The 23255-nt window shown below is 37.1% G+C and overlaps 1 protein-coding gene across 1 annotated transcript in view; it reads right to left on the reverse strand.

The window, feature by feature from the left end:
- Window positions 1–23255, reverse strand: part of LOC128647574 (catenin alpha-2-like) — a 624661-nt gene that overhangs the window by 247102 nt on the left and 354304 nt on the right. Inside the window, exon 3 of the mRNA XM_053700331.1 lies at window positions 752–918. Coding sequence (XP_053556306.1) covers window positions 752–918 — 167 coding nt within the window. The remainder of the gene's footprint in view (window positions 1–751; window positions 919–23255) is intronic.

Genomic DNA, 23255 nt, shown 5'->3' on the forward strand with positions numbered 1-23255 from the left:
ATATACCTGTCAATGGATATTCAGAGATTCCTGAAAGATATCAGTGTTCTAATGTAACTAGCGCTAATTTTGAAAAAAAAAATGGTTTGGAAATAGCAAAGTGCTACTTGTATTTATTTCCCTATAACTTGCAAAAAAAGTAAAGAACATGTAAACATTGGGTATTTCTAAACTCAGGACAAAATGTAGAAACTATTTAGCATGGGTGTTTTTTGGTGGTTGTAGATGTGTAACAGATTTTGGGGGTCAAAATTAGAAAAAGTGTATTTTTTTTCAATTGTTCCTCATATTTTATAAAAATTTTTTATAGTAAATTATAAGATATGATGAAAATAATGGTATCTTTAGAAAGTCCATTTAATGGCGAGAAAAACGGTATATAATATGTGTGGGTACAGTAAATGAGTAAGAGGAAAATTACAGCTAAACACAAACACCGCAAAAATGTAAAAATAGCCTTGGTCCCAAACGGACAGAAAATGGAAAAGTGCTGTGGTCATTAAGGGGTTAAAATTGTATGTTCTATCTGAATCATGTAGAAATGTTTTGGGTTTCATGTCCTTTTATACAAATAGTTATATGCAGACAATAGTGAAATAATAAAATGCTCTAACAAATTAGAGCATTTACTATTTTCATTTGTATGTCCCTTTAAGAATGACATAGAAAGGCTGGTAAGTGTGAGAATGACATAGAAAGGCTGGTGAGTGTGAGAATGACATAGAAAGGCTGGTAAGTGTGAGCTACTTACAATTTTGAGGTGGGTTAGGAGTCTCATAACATCGGCCATATCTGCCAGTATTAATAGACGAGTAACAGCAGAAAGCAGTGCCCGAGCTGCCCGCACCATTGTGCCACGCTTCACCGATGAACACGGATCATCCGCAAATTCAGAAGAGGTGACCCGCATGGTATCTCCTGTAATAAAGCAGAGCAAAAGTATGGTTAGAAGATCTTTATTTTAAGGGATGTAAAACAGTCTGTTTCATTGTTATAATAAAAAGCACTAAACAGTGGGTTATACTTAAAGGGACAGTCTAGTCAAAATTAAACTTTCATGATTCAGATAGGGCATGCAATTTTAAACAACTTTCCAATTTACTTCTATTATCTAATTTGCTCAATTCTTTAGATATCCTTTGTTGAAGAAATAGCAATGCACATGTGTGAGCCAATCACACAAGGCCTTGATGTGCAGCAACCAATCAGCAGTTACTGAGCATATTTAGATATGCTTTTCAGCAAGTGATATCAAGAGAATGAAACAAATTAGATAATAGAAGTAAATTAAAAAGTTGTTTAAAATGACATGCTCTTTCTAAATCACGAAAGAAAAAAATTGGGTTTCATGTCCCTTTAATAGGAATCATTACAATGTGTAATATTCATCTATTTAAATACATTTTTCCTTTTTATTTTATTTTTTTAAACTCTTTTTAAACTTTATTTCTGCAGTGTCCATTAATACCTATCACAGCCCTACAAAGAGGCTGTGGTCTCTACAGGAAGCTTATCTAACTTTGTCTTAAAAATCCCAGAGTTGATTTAGTATTAAGGGACATTCTACTCCAGAATTTGTATTTTTTTAAAAGATAGATAATCCATTTATTAACCATTCCCCAGTTTTGCCTAACCAATACTGTTATGTTAATACACCTTTTACCTCTGTGATTACCTTGTATTTAAGTCTCTGCAGACTGCCCCTTTATCTCAGTTCTTTTGACAGACTTGATTTTTAGCCAATCAGTGCTGACTCACAAATAACTCCACGGGAGTGAGCACAATGATACCTATATGACACACATGAATTAGCGCTATCTAACTGTGAACAACTGTCAAAATACACAGAGATAAAAGGTGGCCTTCAAGCACTTAGAAATTAAATTTGATGATAAAGTTGTTTAAAATTGTTTTCGCTATCTGAATCATTAAAGTTTAATTTTGACTAGACTGTCCCTTTAAGTGAATAGACTAGAATCAATTTTCAAACGTGTTCTCATGCATCCCTAGCAGGCCAGATTTTGAGGATATCCGAACTAGAACACAAGTGAAATAATCAGCTGGTTAGTAAATGGTTATTTTACCTGCTCTAACCCAAGGCAATCCTGAAAATCTGTCCTGTTAGAGAGGCCTGAGGAAAGGTTTGAAAATCAGTGGACTAGATAAACAGGGAGTCAGATTTGTTAATGCCCAAAACTTGCAGAATGCAACTTGAGCTTAAAAAATGTCTGCACGTTTATCCCTCTGAAGGCAGGGGCTACTGTGAGAAGTTCCAAGTGCTAATTTTGCATGAAAACAAGTACGTTGTTTGCTGTTTAACACAATGTGTTTGTTTTTATGTTTACTTTGATTTAACATATTTTTTTTACAAAGAGGCACTGTTTAATATCCTTTGACCTCTTGCCTCCTGCCCAGCAATGATAATGATCAGTTGTATCATCTTTATGTTGATTTAACTTTGTGGCCACCAATATATACAGTAAATCATTATTTGCACACCCAGATGAATCCCTAGACTGCCAATAAGAGCTAAATGGAATATCTATATGCAGGCTTTACCAGATGAATTCCTAGACTGCCAATAAGAGCTAACTGGAATACCTGTATGCAGGCTTTACCAGATGAATCCCTAGACTGCCAATAAGAGCTAACTGGAATACCTGTATGCAGGCTTTACCAGATGAATCCCTAGACTGCCAATAAGAGCTAACTGGAATAACTATATGCAGGCTTTACCAGATTAATCCCTAGACTGCCAATAAGAGCTAACTGGAATACCTGTATGCAGGCTTTACCAGATGAATCCCTAGACTGCCAATAAGAGCTAACTGGAATACCTGTATGCAGGCTTTACCAGATGAATTCCTAGACTGCCAATAAGAGCTAACTGGAATACCTGTATGCAGGCTTTACCAGATGAATCCCTAGACTGCCAATAAGAGCTAACTGGAATAACTATATGCAGGCTTTACCAGATTAATCCCTAGACTGCCAATACAAGCTAACTGGAATATCTATATGCAGGTTTTACCAGATTAATCCCTAGACTGCCAATAAGAGCTAACTGGAATATCTATATGCAGGCTTTACCAGATTAATCCCTAGACTGCCAATAAGAGCTAACTGGACTATCTATATGCAGGCTTTACCAGATGAATCCCTAGACTGCCAATAAGAGCTAACTGGACTATCTATATGCAGGCTTTACCAGATGAATCCCTAGACTGCCAATAAGAGTAAACTGGACTATCTATATGCAGGCTTTACCAGATGAATCCCTAGACTGCCAATAAGAGTAAACTGGACTATCTATATGCAGGCTTTACCAGATTAATCCCTAGACTGCCAATAAGAGCTAACTGGACTATATATATGCAGGCTTTATTTAAAACATTAGTTGCCAATTAAGGCTACAATTTCATCTGTATAATAATATGGTAACTCATTAACTACCAAAGAGTTGCAAAACATTACATGCAGCAATGAGATTAAAAGACACAGGCCCATATTTATCAAGCTCCTTAAGGAGCTTGAAGGGCCGTGTTTCTGGCGAGTCTTCAGACTCGCCAGAAACACAAGTTATGCTCCATAACCTTATCCACATGCTCTGAGCAGACGGACAAGAATCGCCGGAAATCAACAAGATCGAGTACGATCAGGCTGATTGACACCCCCTGCTGGCGGCCGATTGGCCGCGAGTCAGCAGGGGCGGCGTTGCACCAGCAGATCTTGTGAGCTGCTGGTGCAATGTTAAATGCGGAGAGCATATTGCTCTCCGCATTTAGCGAGGTCTTGCGGACCTGATCCGCACTGTCGGATCAGGTCCGCAAGACCTTTAATAAATATGGGCCTAAGCATGGATTGCTGTTATATAAAATATTACAAAACTGAGATATTCATAATGTATCTACTATATGAAGGTCAAATGTATTTTACCACAGAGAATAAACATAAATATACAGCTATATTCTGATTGGCTATTTGCATTTTTCAGCCAATCAGATTATAGCATACTTTAATTGACTAATATAACTGCCTGACTTTACATAATATATTTGTTTGCTTCTGTTTGTAAATAGATTTCTTTAGTTAATTTTGTATTTCAGAAAATAGTGTAATTATTAATAGAATCAGGAAAGCATTTTAATTAATGGGACATCAAAGAGCAAAAACAGATTACTCTAATAGATCATTTTATTATTGCAAAAAACTGTGTTTAACCCCCGGAACAGCAGTGCACTTATGAGCCAATCAGAAATGGAATATGTGCATAGCTGTCAATCACCATCTGTGTTCAGCTCTTTAATAGAAAGTGCATTGCCACTCTGGAGCTGAAATTAACTATATCTATAAACACGTAGGGCGCCAATGCGCCATGATCTAACGAGTTTCAGCAGTACTCTGCGGCCTCTTCAATAATTTTTTAAAGGCAACTTTTAACTTAAAGTGAAAACAATCTAAAAAAATGTTTCCAATTTACTTCTATAATTAAATTTGCTTCATTCTCATGTTATTCTTTGTTGAAGCAAAACCTAGATAGGTAGCGTGCACATGTCTGAAGCACTACATGAGAGGAAATAGTGCAAACTGCTGCCATATAGGGCTGCAGACACGTGCACACCTCTGAGCTCAAATCCCTGCTTTTCAACAAAGGATAAAAAGAAAACAAAGAACATTTGTAAATAGAAGTAAATTGAAAAGTTGTTTAAAATGGTATGTTCTATCTGAATAATTAAAGACAAAAAATTGGGTTCTTTGTACTTTTTAAAATGTGTTTATCTTACTATGCAGGCTCTGGATGTGAAGGAGAGACACATGCATTTTGCGTGATTTCTCTCCGTGAGGGTGAGTTTTTTAGTATCTGGCGAATAGTTTTGTGCAAGCAATAGTTAATATTAATCTTTTATATTTTCTTTAGACTAAAACAGGCTACATTTTTAAGCAATTTAGTACAATATTTTTAGTGTGCTTTCTACAAGAAATGATCTAAGAAGAAAGCTTTTTCTTGGTATATTTTTCTGTCCGATTGATAATTGTGATATATTGCCTACAATAAATAAAGTTTTAAAAAAAAAATCAACTTTTCTTAGTATGTTTTTTTAACTGAGCCAATTTTATTTAAAAGGTCCTAATGATATTGTAGCTTCATGTTGTGCTAGCAGATTTAGTGGCAGTAAAGATCAAAATGACAAAATGAACAGGTTCAACTTTGAAGAACGTATCTAGCTTTAAAGCGACATTAAATACATTTTATAACAGAATTGACGTCATTCCCTGCCTCTATCCAGTCATGTTCAAATCTGTCTTTCACTATATTTCAGTGCTGACATGTTTGCACATGAGCAGTAATGCTCCTTCAGATACCTGCAGTGTCACCTAGGTTTCAAAATGGCAGCACCCATGATAAGAGGGAGGTGCATAAAATCTATTTAGTGTTTAGTGTCCCTTTAAAGGGATTTGAAACCCAAAAATGTTATTTTGTGATTCAGACAGAGCAGACCATATTAACCCCTTAACGACCAAGGATGTGCCAGGCACGTCCTACAAAACCCGGTGGATAACGACCAAGGACGTGCTTGGCATGTCCTCAGGGTTCTTAAGCCAAAGAAGCGATCATGATCGCTTCCAGCTGCTTTCAGGGTATTGCTGTGATGCCTCGATATTGAGGCATCCTGCAATACCCTCTGGTAAGCAACTTATGCATCGGCCAGTGATAGTGTAGATCTTTGGTGGCGTGGGAGGGATAGGAGGGAAGCGAGTGGGTGGCCCATCGCTTGAGGGGGTGGGAGGAGGGCGGGAGGCAGCCTGAGTGTTCTCAGTGAGGTCCGGGAGTGGGCGTGAGTGAGCGTGAGGGGGTGTGAGTGGACGGGACCGCTACACTATGGCACAATATTAGTGAGTGGGATGGTAGGAGAGGGGGGATACGTGTAGATAGAATTGGGAGGGAGTAGGGTATTGAGGGGGGGGGCAGCTACACGACAGATTGGGTCTTTTGATGTTTAAAAAATAAATAAATACAATTTCTAGCAAACTGGGTACTGGTAGACAGCTGCCAGTACCCAAGATGGCCGCAAATAGGTAGAGGGGGGGACGGTTAGAGAGCTGCTTGGGGGGATCAGGGAGGTTGGGGTGTAAGGGCATATCCTACATTGCAGAATATACATAAAAAATATATATAAAAAAAAACATTTTTATACTGGCAGACTTTCTGACAGTACTTAAGATGGGGTTGACTTTTTGGGGGGTGGGGGAGGGAAGAGAGCTGTTTGAGAGGGGTTAGGGAGGGATCAGGGGGTAGGAATTGTCAGGTGGGAGGCTGATCTCTACATTAAAGCTAAAATTAACCCTACAAGCTACCTAATTAACCCCTTCACTGCTGGACATAATAAAAGTGTGGTGAACAGCAGCATTTAGCGGCCTTCTAATTACCAAAAAGCAATGCCAAAGCCATATATGTCTGCTATTTCTGAACAAAGGGGATCCCAGAGAAGCATTTACAACCATTTGTGCCATAATTGCACAAGCAGTTTGTAAATAATTTCAGTGAGAAACCTAAATTTTGTGAAAAAGTTAATGATTTTTTTTATTTGATCGCATTTGGCAGTGAAATGGTGGCATGAAATATACCAAAATGGGCCTAGATCAATACTGTATGTTGTCTACGAAATATATATATATTATATATATATATATATATATATATATATATATATATATATATATATATATATATATATACATGTGAAGGGTTATTCAGGGATTCCTGACAGATATCAGTGTTACAATGTAACTATCGCTAATTGTTGAAGCTAGAGCATGGATTGGACAGCAATTCAAACCATTAGCTTACAGAAAAGATTACTTTTTAAGTGGGTGCAGGTATCTGAATTTCTATCTACTGAGCATGTGTAAAGTGTAGGTTCCCAGTGTTTACGTATACTTGTCTCTGATTGGCTGATGGCTGTCACATTATACAGGAGCCAGCAAAAAATAAAATAAATGAATTTGTCAGAAACTGTTTGTGACTAATGTGAGCAACCAATGTAGTTTAATTTTGACCCAATGCCAGTAGATAACACACACTAGTCATACAATTGTAAAAAGGAATATAATGTGTAATAATGAAGGAAGAGGTAACATGAAAAAGAAAGAGAAAATTAATTTGAATTAAAGAGTAAGGGAAATGAAAAGATAAAAAGAACAAGATGGGAAGAGGCAGAAAAGTGAAATAATGTGGGAAAACATGAAAGAAAGAAGGGAAAATAAGGTGACAAAGAAAATAAAGGCAAGGAAAAGTGACTTCTTCATAAATAACAGGATAGCAGGAAGTAGAATGATAAGGAAAACAATAAAACAATTCAATTAATCCAATTAATGTGAAATCAACCATCCTGCACATTCACCATCACCTACTGCACATGCGTAAAACAAACACAACAAACTTATACTCCTACTGCATCCTGACAGAAAGTGCCAAATGGCAGAGGACGTCTCTATTGCAAGCAGAATTATAAAGTTATATTGTGTAAGTGTGTATGCACCAAAGAACATTACATTTCAACTTTATGAATATTTCTCCATCTCACGGCCAAGTGTCAGTCAGATATGTCAACTTGTTTTCTATTGAAATGGCTACATTTTCCCAAAGAATTCTAAAACAAGACATATTTAATTTAAAAGTAATTTACATTAATGGTTTTAAAATATAAGAGAAATACAATGAACAATAGGATAATGTCTCAGAAATTTTTTTACCTAGGAGAAAAAGACACACAGAAACATGTAAATCAACATAGATGTCAAAATTAACCTTTTTATGATTCAGGCTACTTATCTTCAATACACTTATTGACTCCCATATCCCTTTAAATGACATAAAGTGACTAGAAAATGGTCTGATTAGTGCTGCAGAATCAGTTATTGTTCTACAAATGATGATGATAATAATGATACCTGCCTCGTTATGTCTGAGTAATATTAACCCCTTAACGACCAACAACATACCCTGTACGTCACTGGTCTTCCTATGGGGCTTGATTTTTCAATAGCGAGGTCTCGCCACCAGCGGCAAAACCATGCTATTTCAGGAGGCCTGCAGGAGGGAGGGTATCATAGCGCAATCTTGCCGCTGGCAATGAGAACAGAGCTATTGTAGGCAGGAAAACCCTTAAAGGGTTAACATCTTACATACAAAAACAATAATATATATTCAACAAATAAATATATTTATTTATCTTCCACACATAGCTATATTCTCTCCACAGAAGAAGTAAATACAATTATTTGTAGATTGCTAGTATTTTCTCAGGTTTAAAGTAACATTAAAGTGCAAAAAGAAGATGTTCAAACATCATAAATGCTTGACCCCTGCAAAAGGTTTAACAGTCACAGTCAGCTCCAACACTCTATTGGGACTGGAACACATCAGGTGAGCCAATGACATGAAGTATATGTGTGTTGTCACCACAAGCTAGCTCCCAGTAGAACGGATATCAAGAGGACAAAGTACATTTGATAAAAAGAGTAAATTCTCTTATAATGTCTCCTAAAATTGCACACTCTGAACCATGAAAATGAAATTTTGACTATCATGACATAAGAAGCCCTATTTTTTGCAAGTTATCTATATATATATATATTACAGGCTCAAAATTTCCACTCTTTACTAGCCATTGGGGAGCCAATGGCGACTGAAAATATAATGGTGGCGAGTGAAAGTTAGTGAGTGAATGTTGAAAGATAAGGGAGAGAAAGATTGCAGAGAGGAGGGAGGGGAGAAAGATAGTTAAGGGAGAGGTGATAATTGTTAAAAGAAAATATCCAGGTCTGCTATGACCTTCCATGAATGTCAACACTCTCTTTCTCCACTCTCTCACTTCAAAACTTCCTATTTCTATCCAGCTGTTGTCTATTGACTGCACAATAATGTGTTTCACAATGGCTAAACATATGCAAAGAGGGGGTGGAGTAGTGGGTGTGGTGTGGGCAGGTAGTGGATAGGATCAGAAGTGGTGAGCAACATTTGGTCTGGCTAGTTGCTTATGACCTGAAATTTTGAGCCATATATATATATATATATATATATATATATATATATATATATATATATATATATATATATATATATATACAGGGAGTGCAGAATTATTAGGCAAATGAGTATTTTGACCACATCATCCTCTTTATGCATGTTGTTTTACTCCAAGCTGTATAGGCTTGAAAGCCTACTACCAATTAAGCATATTAGGTGATGTGCATCTCTGTAATGAGAAGGGGTGTGGTCAAATGACATCAACACCCTATATCAGGTGTGCATAATTATTAGGCAACTTCCTTTGCTTTGGCAAAATGGGTCAAAAGAAGGACTTGACAGGCTCAGAAAAGTCAAAAATAGTGAGATATCTTGCAGAGGGATGCAGCACTCTTAAAATTGCAAAGCTTCTGAATCGTGATCATCGAACAATCAATCGTTTCATTCAAAATAGTCAACAGGGTCGCAAGAAGCGTGTGGAAAAACCAAGGAGCAAAATAACTGCCCATGAACTGAGAAAAGTCAAGCGTGCAGCTGCCAAGATGCCACTTGCCACCAGTTTGGCCATATTTCAGAGCTGCAACATCACTGGAGTGCCCAAAAGCACAAGGTGTGCAATACTCAGAGACATGGCCAAGGTAAGAAAGGCTGAAAGACGACCACCACTGAACAAGACACACAAGCTGAAATGTCAAGACTGGGCCAGGAAATATCTCAAGACTGATTTTTCTAAGGTTTTATGGACTGATGAAATGAGAGTGAGTCTTGATGGGCCAGATGGATGGGCCCGTGGCTGGATTGGTAAAGGGCAGAGAGCTCCAGTCCGACTCAGACGCCAGCAAGGTGGAGGTGGAGTACTGGTTTGGGCTGGTATCATGAAAGATGAGCTTGTGGGGCCTTTTCGGGTTGAGGATGGAGTCAAGCTCAACTCCCAGTCCTACTGCCAGTTTCTGGAAGACACCTTCTTCAAGCAGTGGTACAGGAAGAAGTCTGCATCCTTCAAGAAAAACATGATTTTCATGCAGGACAATGCTCCATCACACACGTCCAAGTACTCCACAGTGTGGCTGGCAAGAAAGGATATAAAAGAAGAAAATCTAATGACATGGCCTCCTTGTTCACCTGATCTGAACCCCATTGAGAACCTGTGGTCCATCATCAAATGTGAGATTTACAAGGAGGGAAAACAGTACACCTCTCTGAACAGTGTCTGGGAGGCTGTGGTTGCTGCTGCACGCAATGTTGATGGTGAACAGATCAAAACACTGACAGAATCCATGGATGGCAGGCTTTTGAGTGTCCTTGCAAAGAAAGGTGGCTATATTGGTCACTGATTTGTTTTTGTTTTGTTTTTGAATGTCAGAAATGTATATTTGTGAATGTTGAGATGTTATATTGGTTTCACTGGTAAAAATAAATAATTGAAATGGGTATATATTTGTTTTTTGTTAAGTTGCCTAATAATTATGCACAGTAATAGTCACCTGCACACACAGATATTCCCCTAAAATAGCTATAACTAAAAACAAACTAAAAACTACTTCCAAAACTATTCAGCTTTGATATTAATAAGTTTTTTGGGTTCATTGAGAACATGGTTGTTGTTCAATAATAAAATTAATCCTCAAAAATACAACTTGCCTAATAATTCTGCACTCCCTGTATATATATATTTATTTGTGTGTGTGTATATATATATATATATATATATATATATATATATATATATATATATATATATATATATATATATATATAAAGAATTTAATTTAATTAAATTTTTTTTATGGTAGCAGTGATTGACAATCAAGACAATTGTGTCAAATTTCAAGCAAATACATTATTGTGACAAAAATATGAAAAATCTGACTTATAATGGAACATTCAGTTATTGATTTGCATATTGTTATGAGGTTATTTTCATTCTTAAATTTATTTTTTATTGTACCTTTTACATAAAAACTCACAATTTTATTAACATTAAGTCATATAAGAACAATGTCAGATTACATTATACCAGCGCCAAAATAAATCTCCTAAGTTATTGCAGTGTTATGGCTTGAGGGCTCTACCAGAAAAAAAAAAAGGAAGATGTGATCATTGGAAAAAAAAAAATCAATTTTCTAGAACATATAATTAAATTAAAATTTCTAAACCATATAACTCCATTTACAACTGTAAGAAAAGGAATCCATATAAAATGACACCTTAGGATATTCTGATTGACAGGGAAGTTAATAAATTATATTGCTTGGATTGTGAATTAAAATCAGTGTAACGATTTAAATTTGCAACATGGAAAATTTAATTTAGTTTGGACAAATATATTCCCTCCTCTTTAAGAGATGCACAGAAACTTTTAGACCAAACAGTTGATTATTGTCTACTAAGTTAATAAAAAGTGATGAACCTGTAACTATACACAATAAATAAAAATACAAAAATACAAAGAAATGTGTAATGTGAGTGCACCAAATAGGATATAGGATATATAGTCTGGAAATCTTCTGTTAAGGTCTCCTTAAATGAGGAAAAAGAAAAACAACAGTGAAGAACAGTATAAAATCCAAGTAACGAAATAGATGGATTTGTACTCACACAACGCCTTGAAAAAGCCAGAAGTTGTCCGGTGAAATGTACGTCGGAACCATTGGACGCTTGAACTCTGACGTTACTGGGAGGGTTGGGACTCCTTTGAACTGTATACCGCTTTCGGTTAGTGATTGTTTGTTAGGCGTTATAATATATGCTGACACACATGTGGTTTGTTCATTTATGCAGTCCGTTCAACCAGAGTGACATTTAATGTAATGAATTGTATTATTTAATTTTGGAGTTTTCTCTGGTCCTCTGTTTATCCCACTAGGATTGATTTTATGGGCTTTCAAACTAAGAGCTAAGTCATAGCTCTTGTCTGTGTGAGTCCATTTTTTCCCCCCGATGCTATTGCCCTAGACCAGGGGAGGTACAATGAGCTCTGAAAGTAACCCCCCTGATGACAACGTGTTCGCTATACATGCTAAATACCTTGTGCGATTAATGACCACATGTCATCATTTACACTTAAAGGGTTAACTGATTTATTAATGTGCGTATCTGGATCTGGCTATGTTACAACAAATAAGATATACTGTAAGTAAATATATATTTTACATTTTGCCATTTACAAATAGAAACAGGATATCATAACTCAACAGTGTTATTAGCAGACAATTTTTATACATTTATTTCTGTATAAAGTCATCTCTTGTTCTATATGAAAGTTTTATATATTTGTTTAACTATTTTCACTGTGCAAATTAACGGCTACATTACGAGTTTTGCGTTATGAGGGTGTGGTGCTAACGAGTAGTTTTTTCTCACCGCTCACTTACCTACAGCACTGGTATTACGAATTTTACAAACCCGGCGTTAAAAGACAAAAAGTGAGCGTAGAGCAAGATTTCCCCATAGGAATCAACGGGGAGAGCCAGCTGAAAAAAAAGTCTAACACCTGCAAAAAAGCAGCGTAAGACTCAGTAACGCAGCCCCATTGATTCCTATGGGGAAACACATTTTATGTTTACACCTAATACCCTAACATGAACCCCGAGTCTAAACACCCCTAATCTTACACTTATTAAACCCCTAATCTGCCGCCCCTGACATCGCCGACACCTGCATTATATTTATTAACCCCTAATCTGCCACTCCGGATACCGCTGCCACCTACATTATACTTATGAACCCCTAATCTGCTGCCCCCAACATCGCCACCACCTACATTATATTTATTATCCCCTAATCTGCCGCCCCCAATGTCGCTGCCACTATATTAAAGTTATTAACCCCTAAACCTAAGTCTAACCCTAACACCCCCTAACACCCCCTAACTTAAATATAATTAAAAGAAATCTAACTAAATATTCCTATCATTAACTAAATTATTCCTATTTAAAACTAAATACTTACCTATAAAATAAACCCTAAGATAGCTACAATATAACTAATAGTTACATTGTATCTAGCTTAGGATTTATTTTTATTTTACAGGCAAGTTTGTATTTATTTTAACTAGGTAGAATAGTTATTAAATAGTTATTAACTAAAATAAATACAAAAGTACCTGTACAATAAAACCTAACCTAAGTTACACTAACACCTAACACTACACTATAATTATATAAATTAACTAAATTAACAACAATTAAATCAATTAAATTAAATTAGTCAAAGTACAAAAAAACAAACAAACAGAAAATTACAGAAAATAAAAAACAAATTACAGATATTTAAACTAATTACACCTAATATAATAGCCCTATCAAAATAAAAAAGCCCCCCCCCCCAAATAAAAAAAAAAAACCTAGCCTAAACTAAACTACCAATAGCCCTTAAAAGGGCCTTTTGCGGGGCATTGCCCCAAAGTAATCAGCTCTTAAAAAAAAAAATACAAACAACCCTCCCAACAGTAAAACCCACCACCCACACAACCAGCCCCCCAAATAAAATACTATCTAAAAAAAATCTAAGCTCCCCATTGCCCTGAAAAGGGCATTTGGATGGCATTGCCCTTAAAAGGGCAGTTAGCTCTTTTGCAGGCCCCAAGTCCCTAACCTAAAAATAAAACCCACCCAATACACCCTTAAAAAAACCTAACACTAACCCCTTGAAGATCGACTTACCGGGAGAAGTCTTCATCCAAGCCGGGCTGAAGTCCTCAACGAAGCCGGGAGACGTCTTCATCCAAGCCGGGCAAAGTGGTCCTCCAGACGGGCAGAAGTCTTCATCCAGACGGCATCTTCTATCTTCATCCATCCGGCTCGGAGCGGGTCCATCTTCAAGACATCCGACGCGGAGCATCCTCTTGTTCCAATCAGCCAATAGAATGCGAGCTCAATCTTATTGGCTGATTGCATCAGCCAATAGGATTTTTTCTACCTTAATTCCGATTGGCTGATAGAATTCTATCAGCCAATCGGAATCTAAGGGACGCCATCTTGGATGACGTCACTTAAAGGTACCTTCATTCATCTTTAGTCATCGGATGATTAGTTTAAATATTTTGTAATTTGTTTATTATTTTCTGTAATTTAGTGTTTTTTTGTACTTTAGCTAATTTAATTTAATTGATTTAATTGTTGTTAATTTAGTTAATTTATTAAATTGTAGTGTAGTGTAGTGTTAGGTGTTATTGTAACTTAGGTTAGGTTTTATTTTACAGGTACTTTTGTATTTATTTTAGCTAGGTAGTTATTAAATAGTTAATAACTATTTAATAACTATTCTACCTAGTTAAAATAAATATAAACTTGCCTGTAAAATAAAAAAAAACCTAAGCTAGATACAATGTAGGTAAGTATTTAGTTTTAAATAGGAATAATTTAGTGAATGATAGGAATTTTTATTTAGATTTATTTAAATTATATTTGTTAGGGGGTGTTAGGGTTAGACTTAGATTTAGGGGTTAATAACTTTAATATAGTGGTGGCGACGTTGGGGCGGCAGATTAGGGGTTAATAAATGTAGGTAGGTGGCGGCAATGTTAGGGACGGCAGATTAGGGGTTAATAATATTTTACTATTGTTTGCAAGTGCGGCGGTTTAGGGGTTAATATGTTTATTATAGTGGCGGCGACGTTGGGGGTGGCAGATTAGGGGTTAATAAGTGTAGGTAGGTTGCAGCGACATTGGGGGTGGCAGATTAGGGGTTAATAAATATAATGTAGGTGTCGGCGATGTTGGGGGCAGCAGATTAGGGGTTCATAAATATAATGTAGGTGGCGGCGGTGTCCGGAGCGGCAGATTAGGTGTTAAAAAATTAATTTTAGTGTTTGTGATGCTGGAGGGCCTCGGTTTAGAGGTTAATAGGTAGTTTATGGGTGTTAGTGTACTTTTTAGCACTTTAGTTATGAGTTTAATGCTACAGCGTTGTACCATAAAACTCATAACTACTGTTTTTAAAATGCGGTAGGACTCTTGACAGGAGAGGGTGTACCGCTCACATTTTGGCCTCCCAGCACAGACTTGTAATACAGGCGCTATGGAAGTCCCATAGAAAAAAGACTTTACGAAGTTTACGTAAGTCGTTTTGCGGTAAGGCCAAAAAAGTGTGCGGTGACCCTAAACCTGCAAGACTCGTAATACCAGCGGGCGTAAAAAAGCAGCGTTAGGACCTGTTAACACTGCTTTTTTAGCTTACCGCCAAACTCGTAATCTAGCCGTAAGTTTTTTTTGTTTTGTTTATTTAACAGTGCTACATTTTACGTTATTTTACAGCAAATAATCTTAGTTTTTTTTAGTACAGCAACTGAAAATGTTATTTAATGTAATTCTGGGGTCTTGTCACTCTTAAATCTCTCTTAATTAATCCTTTGATACAGCTATAAAGATACAGTAATTTAAACCTGCTGTTAAGACAAGCTGTTTCCACACAAGGTTCACATGTTAAATGTTACCAGAAGCATTTGGGCTGTAAGCAAAATGCACCATGTACAGAATTCTTTTTGAATAATAATAATTATAATTAGTAGTAGTATACTGTCATTAATGGGCAGCTTTCAGTCTACTTTTGAGATATTTCAAAAACATTTAAAGTTAACAAATAGTTGTGTATACGATGTATGTAAACTTTTTACTTAAAAGGACACTCAAGTTAAAATTAAAGGGACATGGGGGCAGAGCTAGCCAAGGCAGTAGTCAGACGCAACATCTCAGAGCTCCGCTGCAGAAAGTGTTATTTGATAAGCTAAATTGCGGTACCTTACCTAAATAGAGTTACACAAGAACTCTAAATACTTCTCTGACCAACTGGGCAAACTTTGTAAGGTCCCAATAGACTGCGATCTGCGATCACGCCGCAGCTGTGGAGAACATACTCGGACGGACCGGCACTTGAGGGCGACCACGGGAGAAAACATCGGCTGCCTGGATTGCTAACTGAGAGAGACTGATTCCTCCGGCAGGGATTTAAAGGTGAGATGAAGACCCTGCCGCTCAAACCTAATAGTGCTGCAAGCACGAAAAGCCACCATCTTCCTCTGGCGCACATATTAAGTGGCCACCTCCCCGAATAACAACTTATGGACCCGGATTGCCTGTTCCTCTCAGGCAAATACCAAAAAGAACTCCAGACATACTTGTGCAATTGGGGACGCCAGTGGAACTGGGAGCCCTTTACTCAGGTCAATAAACACTCGCCTCAGCGATATATAAGGGCCCTAACTGAGGCCTGTTTGGTCTATTTGGACTTTATCAGAATAGCTGCATAATTATCCTTTCAGCCCACTCAAGGATAATGACTTTCTATAGCCATCATACAAACATTGAGAGCCTACATAACCACATTTCACACTAAAAAATAACCGGCACTTCTCAGCAGTTATATAAAGAAGGCTTGTGGTCAAGTAATCTCTCCCCTCCCTTTCCTGGCCGGTCCACATTGCCTGTGGGTCATATCCTAACTCCTCCCACATCGTTCTTAGAGGTCAATTCCCTAGGGGAGAGATATCAGAAACAACTACTTGTATAAAATCTCCTGCAATATTTAGATATGTTGCGTACCTTCATAATTTATATTTTTGCTGAGTCCAGAGGTAAAATATAGAATTATTGCATAACCAGTGAACTTTCCAAATCAGTGCCCACTACAACTATACTTTTTAAGATATAAAAGGTAAATTAAAAGCAATTTATGCCTTTGTAAAGCACATTTTTTAATATTTCTTTTTACAAGAATACCCTGGCATGACTGACTTAAAACTACTGCTGGAGGGGGATGAAAGGTCCCACGCAACAATAAAGCCAGTCACCAGCACTTGAAATACAGATATTACCTTTTTTTTTAAAAAGAGGGTGAAAAAAGAAGAAAAATACGCAGGGTTTTGATATAATCTACAGCAGCATAGAGACCATCACGTTTTCACAATGTCTCATTCACAGAGGAAAAAAAATAAACCAACAACAGGAGTAAAAAGGACTGTAGCAGACTATTTTGGTACATTGGGACAGAGCTTACAGGCCCACTCTGACCACATACTCGACAATGCCTATTCTCCCCCATCCAGTCCTGAATCATCATCCCTATCCACGGCGGTCCTTCAAGATCTGCAATAAAGAGTCTAAAGTCAGGTTTCACTAACATTTCTTCTAAACTCTCTAACATCTCTCCTTGATGCGCATGATACTTCCTTCACAGAAAAGCTAACGTCTACTATAGCAGACTTTTAAGAAAGATCTTAATTCTACAACTGAGAGACTGGACATAATTGAGCACAAACAGAAAGACATGGTGGTGGATCACTCAAACTTACTCAGTTATGCACAAAATTTGGCTGATAGTATAGAGGCAATGGAAGACAAGATAGCAGACTTGGAAAACAGGTCTTGTCAAAACAATCTGAGAATTCAGGGCATCTCTGAGGAGATATCCAATGCAGATTTGATGCTGTTTCTAACCGAATACTTTGCTCTCCTGGCAAAACCCCAGTCTAACACCGAAAATCTCATGGGCAGAGCCCACAGGTCACTGAAACCCCGAGGCCTACCGGCAGAACAGCCCAGGGTCATCATAGTGAGATTGCACTTCTACACTTACAAGGAACGGCTTAAAAAAGCTGTAGTACGCAACATGGATATGCCCAAAAAATTTGCACATTTTCGCAGATCTTTCACAGATATAATCAGAATCCTGCGTCAGAACAACATCAAATATAGATGGGGATTCCCCACAAAATTGTTTATCTCAAAGAACAACCAGACCTATATCATCACCTCAGTCACTCAAGGTCTTAACCTCTAAAAAAATGTGGGATCTCAACCACGCACAACAAGAAGCAGCTGAGGATACTCATCTCCCGGAGATCCAGAGGGGGTCTTCTTCTTCTACCAAAGCTCAAGTCCACACACACCCACGCCCACATCAATAGTCATTCACACATATTCCCTCTACTCAGATAATAAAATAAACAAATCCTGCACAGATATCTCAAACAAACCACACCTAAGGTAAGCCCTCCACAATAATGGCTAATGAGGAAAAAATTTTACGTCATCCCTACTCCATAATGAGCGAGACAGCAACCCAAAACTCACTAGATATGGAAATCATAAAGCCATTACTAAAATCCTAATATAAAAACTTTCTCCTTGTCATGAACGAGAGTCGAAAGCGTCAGAAAGTTCATTTCAGGATTTACGTCCTAACGTAGAAAAGAGGCGGATAAGGAGTTGTTTTTATGGCGCGCACTAAAATATTCAAATGTCTAGACATCAGAAATATGTCAAGGTTTTGTGCGTGCATTAAATTGGAGCTGTCAAAAGTGGCGGGGCATAACTCTCCCAAAATAGATGACATAGATCATTGTATTTAGAGCTGTCCTGGTCAGGGACTTATTCCCCTACACCAGGAAACATTAAGTCTATTTTAGGACAATTGTCTTTTGAATATCCTATCTATTTATAAAAGGTTTATGGTGACGAGATTAATTATGGGCAAAGTAATCTCTGAACATCGCTATGGTAAATCACATAAAGTTACTCTGTGTACATATAAAATATATTTGAAATATAATTACAATTTCAAGGCACCAGCAATTTTGCCAACATGGCATCCTAGTAAGATTCACTCTTCTCTCAGAAATGACTAGGCCCTGAGTCCCATTTGTGTGCAGGGGAACTGACATTGTAAGGTAGCAATATGGGTTTTATTATATTTCTGATAGAATTACTGTATGTTTGTCACATAATTTACAAATGACGATCCTGTAGAAAGGAATAAAAAGGCGCCACATAGGGTAATATTGCCAGATAGCAAAACCTATAATCAGGACAAATGGTAACTTACAAACAAAGCGGCATTTAATGGATGCCAAGTATCGCAGGCCGGGACCTAAAACGTCACCCGACAGTCAAAGCAGCCAGTAGACACCAATCAGTCACGAGGGGACGTACGGCCAATCCTCAGTGTCGGTGAGAGGGGTCTGTTGAGAAGGCAGGATGACATCACCAGCAGGCTACTCACTCCGGTGAGTCACCACAGCAGGGATAAAAGAGTACGTGGCAATTTATTTAAAATATATAAAAAGCGTCAGCAACGTGTTTCTCGGCTACACAGAGCCGTTTCATCAGGCTGAATAAAAACATGCTCTAACCCTGCTATATTTGTACCTCCGTCTCACCAATCAAGATGTAGAAATCTGTACACTCCCACATTAAAAAAAATTAAGGTGATGAAATAAGATCTCTTAACCCTTAGTGTTACTAAACACTTACTAACACAATACAGCATAAAAGTGTATATAGTGAAAATAGTGATACCTTGACTAAATGTTCAGTGACTCTCATGAAAATTTTAATTGCACATCGCAAATCACTAGTGGAACAATTATCTAAAGAGATAGACATTGTACAAAGCAATCTTGAGAAATTTAAATCCCTTAAACAATATGAGGAACTTAATGATATGGTATTACAGAAAAATTATGCTTTCCAAAAAGAACTAATGGAAAACAAAAATCGTAAACTAGCAAGAGACAATGAAGATTATGTTAAAGGGGAGGTTTATACTTATAACAAAAATAAACCACAGATTGATTCATCAGGTGTTAAGGAATACAATCATGAGGATCACCCTAATACACCAAATCTATTAACTCCAAATCATTATACTGATAATCAGTGGACTGTGGTTAACCATCATAAGAAAAATAAACAAAAAACTATTATGATAGAGATTATAGAAAAAATCAACCAAAGTTAGGATATGGACAATTCCAAACCCATAACCACAGATGGCAACATGGTAGGATACAACATAACACTAATAATAATAATCATCGGGGTGAAATGACACATGGCCCACACCAGTATAGATCTAAAGACACTAGACACCGAAATAATCAATATGCGTCGCAATCAAATAACATCAACCAGTGGTATAATACCTCACATGCATCAAACAGCCACTCATCTAATACCCCACATGTATCAAATAGCCATTCATCGTATGTAAGGGTACCATTAGAGACTAATAATCAAGTGAATTATGTAAGCCATGGAGACCAGGGGCCATCTAGATTTGATAGTGGCAGTACCTCCAATAGATATAATGCCTTGGATAATACTGAGTCTCATTTCTATGACAATGGACCCTCTGATTCAAATGAAGTGATAAATACTCAAGTATCACCACGTTTTTTAGACCCACGCCCAAGGCAATCCACTTGGAAACAAAAGAAGATTGCCATTTATTTAGAACCTGTAGTGTCTCTAACACCATCCTACAAAGGAAAACGACTACACGGAAACGAGGGTGTAGAGGACGTAATACAGCCCTCAAAAAGGCAAGACTACAGGGACTAAAAAGTGGCATCTTCAATTTATCATCTCACATCCTGATGGATGATGAGATTAGAGTCCTCGGTAATAGACTATCGTTTAGCCCAACGAATACACATAATACTTTTGCCCTTTTTGTCGATCTCAATCGCTTCACCCAAAAGCTTTCTATGCAAAAGTATTTTGCGGAGACGCGATTGAAAGATGACTCAAGGATGCCCATTCTAACAGAGACTATGGATTTGAGGCTCATCAACCAACAGATTCCGATGTACAAACCGGACACTTTGGTTGATCAACTTTGTGACAGTTATATGCATACCAATCTAAGAAACAAATCTATTTTTTCCCCTAGATTAAATAATAATGCTCATATAGAGATATTTAGACAATTGGTTGGTAACGAATTTGATCGTATCTCTAGGAATAGTCCACACAAATGTAATCTTTTTGGTAATGAAAAACTAGCCTTAGAAACTTTGAAAAATGACCAGTCAATAGTGATCAGACAGGCTGATAAAGGTGGTGGGATCGTTATACAGGACCTGGCAGACTATCTTGTAGAAGCCAGCAGGATCCTTAATAATACAGTTTACTATACTAAGTTGACATTTGATCCCACCACCAAGTTTTTGGCATCACTAAAATATTTGATTGAATATGCCTTTAGGGAAGGAATGTTAACTAAAAAAGAAAAATACTATCTTATTCCCTATGAGCCAAATCGAGCCTTTTATTATCATCTCCCCAAACTACATAAAAACTCAACCTGCCCACCTGGTCGCCCCATAATAGCTGGAATAGGGAGCTTAACTGATAATGCCTCCTCTTATGTCGATTATTTCTTACAGAAATATGTGGTAGGACTCGAATCCTATATTCGTGATTCCTCAGATTTAATTAACAAACTTGAAAAAGTGGAAATTACGCGTGACCTTATTTGGATCACGTGTGACATCCAAGCATTGTATTCAAATATTCCACATTATATGGGGCTTCAAGCAGTATCTGGTTATATGGAAACAGATATATATCTACCTGATCTTCAAAGAGAATTTATTTTGGAACTGATGTATATTTTGAGTCATAATTATTTCATGTTCCAGGATGAATATTATCTTCAGGTGAGGGGTACGGCCATGGGTACCAGGTTTGCTCCGAGTTATGCAAATTTATATATGGGATCATTTGAACAACATTATATATATGATTCCGTTTACGGGGCGAACCTGGTATTCTATGGCCGTTTTATAGATGATCTTATTATTATTTGGAGAGGGGACGTAGCTTCAGCAGATAATTTTGTGGAACATATTAATACGAATGATAGAGGTTGACCCTAAAACTGTAGTATTTTTAGATCTAAATCTCCGTTTTGATAATGGGAAAATTATCACAAGTACCGATTTTAAGGCGGTAGATTGTAATAGCTACCTCGACTTTACTAGCAACCACTATTATCCGTGGAAAAGAAATGTCCCTTATGGACAATTTAAACGTGTGCGCAGAAATTGCAGTACAATCTCAGATTACGAGGTACAGAGTCAGGTTTTAAAAGACAGATTCCAAGAGAAAAAATACTCCCAACATATCATCGACAGTGGGTATGAAAGGGCCAAATCTGATGACAGAAACTTATATTTTCATAATAAAATAAAAACCACAGATAACGCCAAAAATCAATCTCTATTTATTACACAGTATAATTGCAACCATGATTTGATTAAACAAATCTTGAATAAACATTGGAGCATTTTGACTAAAGACCCTATTTTGGGGAGTTTTATTGAAACAAAACCAACAGTGGTATTTAAAAAGGCACCAAATTTAAAAAGCATTTTAGCTCCAAGTAAAGTGGTCAAAAATAAAAATATAGGAAATAGAAAAAATGATAACAATAAAAACAAAGAAACATTGTATTCGAGTGACTTGAGGAATGGTCATAGAAATAACACTAAAAATACTACAAGATTTAGAAAGGGTTGTTTCAAATGTAATAATAAGAAAAGTAAAATGTGTGATTATATCACACATAATTCATATTTGTTTCAGTCAAATATAACTAAAAAAACATATACTATGAGGCATAATAAGTCATGTGCCACTAACTACATGATATATCTTTTGTCCTGCTTTTGTGGGTGTCAGTATATAGGACGCACCTGTAGGCGCCTTAGCATTAGATGGTCAGAACATTCCAGCAACATTAAAAATAATCTTAAAACACATACTCCTAGATTTAGAGTTTGGCGGTAGCCGTCAAAACCAGCGTTAGAGGCTCCTAACGCTGGTTTTTTAACGCCCGCTGGTATTTAGAGTCAGTCATTAAAAGGTCTAACGCTCACTTTGCAGCCGCGACTTTTCCATACCGCAGATCCCCCTACGCCATTTGCGTATCCTATCTTTTCAATGGGATCTTTCTAACGCCGGTATTTAGAGTCTTGGCTGAAGTGAGCGTTAGAACTCTAACGACAAAACTCCAGCCAAATAAATACAATTAAATAAACTAACTAAAGTACAAAAAATAAAAAAGAACTAAGTTACAAAAAATAAAAAAATATTTACAAACATTAGAAAAATATTACAACAATTTTAAACTAATTACACCTACTCTAAGCCCCCTAATAAAATAACAAAGTCCCCCAAAATAAAAAAATGCCCTACCCTATTCTAAAATTAAAAAAGAAAAGCTCTTTTACCTTACCAGCCCTTAAAAGGGCCCTTTGTGGGGCATGCCCCAAAGAATTCAGCTCTTTTGCCTGGGGAAAAAAACATACAATACCCCCCCAAACATTACAACCCACCACCCACATACCCCTAATCTAACCCAAATACCCCCTTAAATAAACCTAACACTAAGCCCCTGAAGATCTCCCTACCTTGTCTTCACCACACCGGGTCCCGATCAG

Source organism: Bombina bombina, chromosome 2 (assembly GCF_027579735.1).
Source record: "Bombina bombina isolate aBomBom1 chromosome 2, aBomBom1.pri, whole genome shotgun sequence".
Classification (NCBI taxonomy): Eukaryota; Metazoa; Chordata; class Amphibia; order Anura; family Bombinatoridae; genus Bombina; species Bombina bombina.